The sequence below is a fragment of the Lineus longissimus genome, chromosome 16 (assembly GCF_910592395.1).
Source record: "Lineus longissimus chromosome 16, tnLinLong1.2, whole genome shotgun sequence".
Taxonomy (NCBI): Eukaryota; Metazoa; Nemertea; class Pilidiophora; order Heteronemertea; family Lineidae; genus Lineus; species Lineus longissimus.
The window spans coordinates 12,374,746-12,384,354 of NC_088323.1; the positions used below are offsets into that span (position 1 = coordinate 12,374,746).

General features: G+C 44.2%; 2 protein-coding genes across 2 annotated transcripts; both read left to right on the plus strand.

The window, feature by feature from the left end:
• The first annotated feature begins 821 nt into the window (after positions 1-821).
• On the plus strand, positions 822-4,145 carry LOC135500165 (uncharacterized). The gene has a single exon (XM_064791411.1). The coding sequence runs from the start codon at positions 822-824 to the stop codon at positions 4,143-4,145; it is 3,324 nt and encodes a 1,107-aa protein (XP_064647481.1).
• Positions 4,146-4,576: 431 nt separating this feature from the next.
• Positions 4,577-6,535, plus strand: LOC135500166 (uncharacterized). Its single transcript, XM_064791413.1, has one exon. The coding sequence runs from the start codon at positions 4,577-4,579 to the stop codon at positions 6,533-6,535; it is 1,959 nt and encodes a 652-aa protein (XP_064647483.1).
• Positions 6,536-9,609: the final 3,074 nt, after the last annotated feature.

Here is a 9,609-nt window from a genome sequence, read left to right on the forward strand (position 1 = left end):
TTTCTATAGTATTTTCTAATTAGTATCAGTGAGGCTAGAATCATCAAGGCGGCAAGACGTGCCCCTTTTCTTTGTTTGGACAGAAGGTCCAAACTATGTATAAATTTGCCTAGTAAACCCAGCTTTGTAAGTAATGTTACAATTGTCAATTTCTCGGTTTGTCGATTGATTCCGTAATTTTTAGGTAGTTATTATATGATATGTATTTAGGATTCTTTGTTTCAATTACAGATTGAACCACTATCACCATCATCATTATCATCACACCACTTTGAAGTTCATCACACTTTAAAGACGTTGATCACTTGTATTGTAAGAAGTTGTGCGTCTCAATAAGCTGAATATTTACATCATCGTTGTTTCGTTCGTCTATCATAGGATAGTTTTGTTTCGGCAGCCTCACTCACGCATGTGGACATCAGCCAGGTCCACATTTAGTTCAATAAAGGTCACAGGAATAATTCATATCTTGGAATACCAACAGAACGAGTGTTCTAAGGACTTCAATTGGTACTGTTATGGTTCAGTGCCCAGAAATATTGAAGGTTTCATCACCGGGAACTTTCATAAATATCTTTCTTTGGAGCTGTTCAGTTCGGGACAGTGTTCAGGAAAGTTTCATCTATTCACAAGAAGTGTGAATATCTTCGATGGGTACTGTGATAGTGGCTAGGAATATTGAAGGTTTAGTCTCCGGGAGTTTATGACTTTCATGTTGGAGCAAGTTTGTGACAGTGTTCAGTTTCGTCTAATCACAAGTGTGAACAAGTTGGACTAGTACTGTTATCAGTTGTGCAGTTGCGAAAGGAACAGTGTTCAAGATGGCAACAGCAAATGTCGCAGCCGTGATCAAGGAATTGAAGAAAAGGCGATCTTATGCCAAGGGACAGTTAACTAGGAAGTTGAACAATTTGTATGATTTGATGTCGGATCCCAACTACCATGACAACGTAGAAAGGATTACTCTAGCGGCCAAGGAAGTAGGTAATCATTTTCAATTCTTTTCGGCATGCCATAATGGGTATCACCAAAGTTTAGTTAGCCCTCATGATATAGAATTGTCCCAAGATTATTCAGATGGGGTTGTTCGCGTCATGTGCCGGTATCGAGATGACTTGGCTGGCTGGATTGATGGTCAGCTTGGCGGGAGACTGTCGCCGGCAGTAGGTAGTGTTAGTGAAGACAATGCAGATGATGACCAACCTCAGGAGTCTGTTTCAAGCATTAGCTTGGGTGACGGGTCTTCCAGTCGCGTGTCTGGGTCCAGTAGAAGCTCGACCGCGACGAAGGCTCGTATGGCGGCGGCTGCTGACAGGGCAGCTATTGACATTGAAGCCTCAATACTAGAAGAGCGCCAGGCCTTAGAAAAGCAAGAGTTCGAGTTGTCCAAAGAGAGGGAAAGGTTGGAATTGAAAGTAAAGTTAGCAAAAGCACGGGCGAAGGAAGATGTCTGTTCGTCTATGAGTGATAAAGGCTCAGTTGCTTCAAGTAAGCATTCCAATAAGAGTTTCGATATAAACCGACCATTGGAAACTTCTAAGTTGAGTCCGTTTACTACTCCCTTTGAAACAAAAGCTACAAGTAGGCCAAACCAATTAGTGAAGTGTGCTGAGTCAGCCGACCCACGTCAGTCAACCCCAGTAGGTGTTGAATCAGGACGCATGCATGTTGCCGACATTCCAACAGAGACTGCGATAAGTGTGCCAGATGACAGCAGGCCCAATGTAGCTGCAGAGGTAAACAACGAGGCCAGAGATGTTTACACGGCTCAGCAGGGTGAGGTCACGGTATCACAACAAGATAACTCAGCATTACCAGATGCATTGTTGCAAGTACTTGATCAAGGGCAGAAGCAGCAGCAGTTGCTATTAGACACCATCCAACTACCCAAGGTTGATCTTATGACTTTTGATGGTGATCCATCTAAGTACTGTCTCTTCATTCGGTCCTTTGAGAATTCGGTTGATAAACAAACCATAGATGACAGTATCAAGCTAGGTAGGCTGGTAAGGTTTTGTACAGGAAAAGCCAGGCGTGTTATAGAAAGCTGCTCTGTGAAGGAGCCTACTGTACGATACCAGCTGGCTAGGAAGCTGTTAAAAGAGAGGTTTGGAAATGATTTCGTCGTTTCTCAAACATGGGTGGACAAAATTGTCAATAGAAAACCGGTTAGGGCCTCTGATCCAGAGGCACTTAGAGATTTGGCCGACGATATGTTGAACTGCGTTGAAACGTTGACAGCTATGAAAAGGTTGGACAGCTTTAATGAAACTAGCCTGGTTCAGATCGTTGAGAAATTGCCACTTTATTTACAAAATAAGTGGAAAGCGGTGGTACGTAAAATCAGACAGGAAAATAGATCGCCTACAATTCAGGACACTCTGATATTTGTCTCCAGAGCAGCAGAGGAGGCTAATGATCCAGTATTTGGTAAGTGCGGCACAGCTTCAAAGGATACCAGGGATGATAGGCAAGCCAAAGGGGCCAAAGATAAGTCAAAGTCATTTGGAAAGACGACATTTGGTACTCAAGTAGGGCCAGAACCCACACAGAGACCTAAGAAGTGTGCAGCATGTGATGGTAACCATTGGCTGCACGCGTGCAACAAGTTCAAGGCCATGCAGCCGCCAGATAGACTGGAATTTGCGAGAAAGGCAAAGCTTTGCACGAACAGTTTCCGTTCAGGAAACTTTGCTAGCAGATGTTCAAAGCCCAGTTACTGCGACATAGCTGGATGTGAGCGGAAGTACAGCAAGCTCTTACATTTTGATAAAACCAAACCAACTACCAATCCTGATGAAGAGAGAGGACGACCCGTTCCACGAAATGCTGATGCACGACCACCGAACATTGAGAATCATTGTTCCTTCAATGGGGCCGGAGTCACGCGGAGTCGTGTGGCATTGCCAATAGTGCCTGTGAAGGTGAGAGGGCGTGGCAGCGTAGGATACGTCAAGACCTATGCACTCTTGGACAGCGGGTCAAACAGGACTTTCTGTTCAGATGACTGGGCCAGTCAGTTGGACCTGTCAGGCATGAAGAAACAAGTAGAGGTAACAACACTAGAGAAGAAGAACAGTGTGATGGAAGCAGCTATATACCAACTTGATGTCACAGACCTCGACGAGAATGAAGTCATAGAGTTGCCGAGCGTTGTTGCTAGACCAGATCTGCATATCAGCCCGACCATCATGACGAGCCAAGACTTAGACAAATATTCCCACCTCGAGAAGTTGGAGTTTCCTGTGATTGAGCCTCGTAAAGTGCAACTGCTGATTGGCCAAGATGTTCCTGAAGCTTTAATGCCAGTGGATATCAGAAGAGGCGCAAGGGGTGAGCCTTATGCAACCAAGACTGCATTGGGTTGGACACTGAATGATCCGATAGGCGTCGACAGACATGCAACATCTAATTTCATTGGTTTAACCAGTCATTGGGTCCAAGCGGACGTTAACCTGCAGAAACAGGTCGAGAAACTTTGGAAATTAGAGAATCTCACAGGAGATGAACAAGGAATGTCTATCGAGGACAAAAGGGTAATCTCGCTTTGGGATGCTCGCGCTGACAAGGTAAACGGGCATTATCAGTTGCCCATACCATTCAAGTACTCACCACCTCACATGTCTAATAATTACAGCATGGCAGTTCATAGGCTGAACCACTTAGGACGAAAGTTCACCCGTACCCCAGACTTACACCAGAGATATAAGGCAGAGATTGCCACTTTGCTGGGCAAGGGCTATGCCGAGGAAGTAACATTAGAAGAGATGAATAGAAAGGATGGCATGGTCTGGTATCTCCCGCATCATCCCGTGATTAATCCCAAAAAGCCAGAAAAACTTAGGATAGTTTTTGATTGCGCCGCACAATGGAAGGGAACTTCATTGAATCAGCAGATACTACAGGGTCCTGACCTCGCTAACAAACTGGTAGGTGTCCTTCTGAGGTTCCGACAAGAGAGGGTTGCAATGATGGCTGACGTAGAGGGGATGTTTAACCAGGTATTGGTCCAGCCAGACCACCGAGACGTGCTGAGATTCCTATGGTGGGATGACGACGACCCCACCAAAGAGGTGAAGGTGTACCGGATGAAGATCACCTGTTTGGCGGGGTCTGGAGCCCCGGCTGTGCCAACTATGCCTTAAAGAAGACTGCGGATGATAATGCGAAAGATTTCACTCCAGAGGCAGTTAAAACCGTCCATAGGAATTTCTATGTTGATGACCTTTGTAAATCTATCCCAAGAGAAAAGGAGGTGATAGTACTTGCTGATGACCTTCGTCAGCTGCTGTCCAAAGGAGGCTTTCGGTTGACAAAATGGGTCAGCAATAATCGAGCCCTGTTGAAAGCAACCCCAGACTCAGAACTTGGAAAAGGGATGAGAAATCTTGATCTTGATAGTGACGGATTACCAATTGAAAGGGCCCTAGGAATGATCTGGGATGTTGACCTTGATCACTTTAGGCCTAGCATAAGTATACAGGAACGACCATCCACCAAGAGGGGAATGTTGAGTATACTGAGTTCTGTATACGACCCACTTGGATTAGTCAGCCCTTATGTTCTGCTCGTCAGAATGATGTTCCAAGACCTGTGCCGAGCCAAGATGGGATGGGATGATGATTTGCCAGAAGACAAACTGAGACAGTGGCAGCGATGGTGCACAGACCTGAAGAACCTACAGGAGTTCTCGATCCCCCGTTGCATAAAGCCAGAGGATTTTGGCGTGATAGCTGACTGTACTCTGCACCATTTCTCAGACGCCTCAGAGAGAGGATTTGGTAGTGCGTCTTACGTACGTCTGGAAAACCAGGAGGGTCAGGTGCATTGTGCCTTGGTAATGGCTAAGGGAAAGCTAGCTCCGATTAAAGTCACAACCATTCCAAGGCTTGAGCTGACAGCAGCTTGTGAGTCGATTAAACTAGACAGGATATTACGAAAGGAATTGGAAATCCCCATCAACAACTCTGTGTTCTGGACGGACAGCATGATCGTGCTGCATTACATCAAAAATGAGACTAGAAGATTTCAGACGTTTGTGGCCAACAGAGTTGCGAAAATCCATGAAGGCTCGTCACCAACACAGTGGAGGCATGTGGACACTGAGAACAACCCTGCCGATGACGTGTCCCGGGGCTTGATGGCTGACGAGTTGATCGCCAACACCAGGTGGAACGACGGACCCGGATTCCTGCAGAAGCCAGATGAGGAGTGGCCACAAACACCAGCACAACTGCCGCCATCTGATCAGCTGGAAGAGAAACCTGAGCACCAAGTTTATGCCACTGATCAGGCATCCACGTGCCCAGACATAATTACCAGACTGATTGACAGGCACTCCGGATGGTACAAGTTGAAGAGGTCAGTGGCCTACATTCTGATATTGCCAAAGAAGCATCATGTTACTGACCTGGTAGTCAGGCAATACCATGCTGTCACAGGCCATTCAGGTTGTGAGCGGGTGCTCACAGAAATTCGACAGAAATACTGGATTCCAAAGGGCCGGATTGCTGTTAGAAGGATCATCACGAGATGCTTTCCTTGCAGCAAGAGAAATGCAAAGCCACTGACGCAGCAAATGGCAGACCTGCCCCCTGATAGGGTAAATCAAGCAAAGGGCCCATTCTGCTTTACTGGTGTAGATTACTTTGGACCCTTCCAGGTTAAACGGGCAAGGAGCACAGTGAAGAGATACGGCTGTCTGTTTACTTGCTTGTCAACGAGGGCAATTCATATTGAAATTGCGGCGTCACTTACAACAGACTCCTTCATAAATGCGCTTGTCAGGTTCACTAGCAGAAGGGGACACCCTGAATTGATACGGTCAGACAATGGGACCAACTTTGTTGGGGCTCAGAAGGAGCTAAAACAAGCCATAAAAGAATGGAACCAACAGAAGATAGAAGATTTTCTACATCAGAAGGAAATCCGATGGACTTTCAACCCACCGGCGGCCAGCAATATGGGTGGGGTATGGGAACGCCAGATTAAAACTGTAAGAAAGGTATTGAACGGAGTAGTCAAAGAGCAGATCATGGATGATGAAGGGATATCCACCCTGATGTGTCAAGTGGAGGCCATCATAAATGGTAGGCCAATCACAAGACTTTCAGATGACCCCAATGATCTAGAACCGTTAACTCCGAACTACCTCTTGCTGTTTAGGAGCGGTCCCACGCTTCCCCCAGGACTGTTTGGGAAAGCTGACAAGTATAGCAAGAGACGATGGAAGCAGGTGCAGTACCTAGCAAACGTATTCTGGAGAAGATGGTCTAGGGAATACCTTACCGGTCTACAAGAAAGACAGAAGTGGACTGCGGAAGTGAGAAACATCAGGACGGGAGACTTGGTCTTAATAGTTGATGATAATGCGCCAAGAAACACCTGGCAGCTAGGAAGAGTCATAGAGGTGTACCCAGGAAAAGATGGCCTGATCAGGTCAGGCAAAATCAGGACACAGCACACTCAGCTGGTGAGACCTGTCAACAAGCTATGCTTGATTGAACCTGTGGAGGACACTTCTAGTGCTTTATAGGCAGTCTCCCAATGTTATTGGCGTCCTGCTGGTCTGCATGAAGCGAACATCCCTATCTCAATATTGTCCGGTGATACCTGTTGGGCGCATGTCTAAAACTTTTGATAAATGATTATACTACATGTATGTTTTTGGCGTAGAAACTTTAGAATCGATATTTGATTGATGAATCTGCCTTTTAGGATTAGGTTAAATGCTTTTTTTTGGGACGCATTTATGGGGCCGGAATGTTACGGTCAAATTTATATTACTATCTTTGTTGTTTATAATTAGTCTTAGTATCTGTCGGAAGCTACACATATTCAATTGCATCCGTGTTTAACCTTTTTAGCCTTTACTTAGAATTCGTACTAAATGTACTATTGGCCATCCTGGTTGCTTTGACATGTTTAAGTTAGGTTCATTTGTCACCATGATAGGCATATGGTTTTAGTTAGCTTTCTGGGGAGTAAGGGCCTCTCCCTCACATGTTTTCCAGGGAAACAGGAATATGACTAAACGAGTTTTTGTTTGAACTTTCTATAGTATTTTCTAATTAGTATCAGTGAGGCTAGAATCATCAAGGCAGCAAGACGTGCCCCTTTTCTTTGTTTGGACAGAAGGTCCAAACTATGTATAAATTCGCCTAGTAAACCCAGCTTTGTAAGTAATGTTACAATTGTCAATTTCTCGGTTTGTCGATTGATTCCGTAATTTTTAGGTAGTTATTATATGATATGTATTTAGGATTCTTTGTTTCAATTACAGATTGAACCACTATCACCATCATCATTATCATCACACCACTTTGAAGTTCATCACACTTTAAAGACGTTGATCACTTGTATTGTAAGAAGTTGTGCGTCTCAATAAGCTGAATATTTACATCATCGTTGTTTCGTTCGTCTATCATAGGATAGTTTTGTTTTGGTAGCCTCACTCACGCATGTGGACATCAGCCAGGTCCACAGAGAAGATGGATAAAGACATTGACAACATGAGTTATACTGATGATAACAGAAATGATTTAGTTCGCTTTCGTGATGAAAATCGTCAGCTTCATGCTAGGAAACGAAAAAGGGGATCCATGAATAATTCTGAAAGAACCAAGCCCAAAAAGACCAATCTTTTGAAAAGCCAATTAACATTCTATTGTTCAGACGAAAATGAAAAGGTTTCTTTCTCCAACAAAATGGACAAGTTGAAGTCAAAGTTAGGGGGTGGAAAATGCTCAATGGTGTCGAATTACAAATTTCTAAACCAAGTGATTGACTTTTACATCGAAAACAACAGCAAGGAGAGCAAAAAAACTGCTGAGGATAAGTCTACTGTCCCCAAAACCACACCAGCTTACCAGCTCACAACAGACACGAAGGAACCACTGTTCATATGTGCAGGGACTTCAGTCAGAAATTTAATTGACAGGGTCCAGTCTCATGCAATAAATTGTGGGAGCAACTTGTTCACGAAGGATTTCCAACGGGATGGACATGTAGGATGTATCAACCTTTTATGCCAAGGAACAGAGAAACATGCTATTCATTGGACTTCATCTCCCCACATCAAGGAAGGACAGTTTCTGGTGAATGCAAGAGTGGCTCATGGGTTTTTTACATCAGGGGCCCTGCCCGTTCAGTATGATAAAATTGTAGAAGGCAGTGATATTGGTGTACTCTCCACGGACAGACTAAACACGTTCATAGATTCCTATGCTCCCATAGTACAACAACAGACAGATGAATCCAAGAAAGATGCAATAATGTAGGAAGTCGCCCTTTCAATGGCTAATGAAGTTGACGAAATAGACATTCAGACAGATGCCAGGCATTGTTGGCGCAAGAATGCCCGTTTTAGTGATGTTGTCTGTTTGGGTGACCAATTACCGTGATGTCATTTGGGACAGATGGATGAATACACCATATCAACAAGTTGTACTCACCCCTCAATTTGGACTGCTCCAAGAAAATTGGCGGGTTTCACTTCATTAGGTAAAAAATGGCTGTACAAAGGCAACTGATTTCTCTTCTTCTGACTAATGAGCAAAGGGAGGCTATTCGTGGTTTCTTTAATTTCTATGATTGGGACTATGTGGAGATATTAAATTCAACTTCTGGGAATATAAGTGATCAGGACAAAAATGAAACCAATGGGCCTACAAGTGGAGCAGATGTAAATGATGATCCAGGACAACCAGACTCACCACCACCACAAGCTGAGGCCATGGTCGATGGAGAGGACCTTGCTGAGGGTATTGAAGAGGGTCTTGGGCAGCTGCAACCCCAACCAGTTATAGCTCCTGTTCCTGGCACAGAAATGTGCCAGCAGTGTTTTTCATCACCCTGTGTGACAACCCATCCACAGCGATGGTTGGGAGCGGGCCAGCCACCAAGGGATGGCAATAATACAATTAGGAAAGGCCTTTATAAAAAAAAATGGAAGATGCTTCAGGACAGGGGGGCCTGGAATCATCCCCTCTATTTGCAGAAAAAAGCAACAATACAACAGCAAGATAAGGCAGCAGATCCAACACTTGTTTGGACCAAACGTGAAGTGATGCCCGAGTGTATCTTGGAACTTGTCCGGAATCTTTACCCCTACCCAAAAGGAATACCATATATGGGACATAAATGGCAGTAGTTTTACACACGGGACAAATTTATATTACTAAAAGCAAAAATAGATAGGAGCAAAAATAGGAGTGAATAGTTTATATGTATACTTGTGGATATTTTTGTTTGATCATGTGATGAATCCCATGTTTCTTTATTTAAAAGCGCTTAAGTTTGTTGTGAGCCAATTACATAAGAAGTGTGGTAATCATTTTAATATGTCCTAAGTCATTCAAGTTCATTATTAGATAGTGTTGTGCAACATGGACTCAAGTAGAAAGACTGGACAATTGGAGAGTTGTGGAAATGCTTGACAATTGGAGATTGGACAATGACTTTGCAATGACTAGACAACTGGAGGGTTTGGTAATTGAGGCAAAGGCTTAGGCCTTATTGTGAGGCATGGTTGAAGTGTAGACTGTATTGGCAGTACTGAGAGAGCCTAAAGGAAGGCAGTTGAGTTGTGCTTCCTTGTCAAATAACCTG

Coding starts and splice junctions, on each gene's coding strand:
- LOC135500165 (XM_064791411.1), top strand. CDS start 822: ATGGCAACAGCAAATGTCGCAGCCGTGATCAAGGAATTGAAGAAAAGG.
- LOC135500166 (XM_064791413.1), top strand. CDS start 4,577: ATGATGTTCCAAGACCTGTGCCGAGCCAAGATGGGATGGGATGATGAT.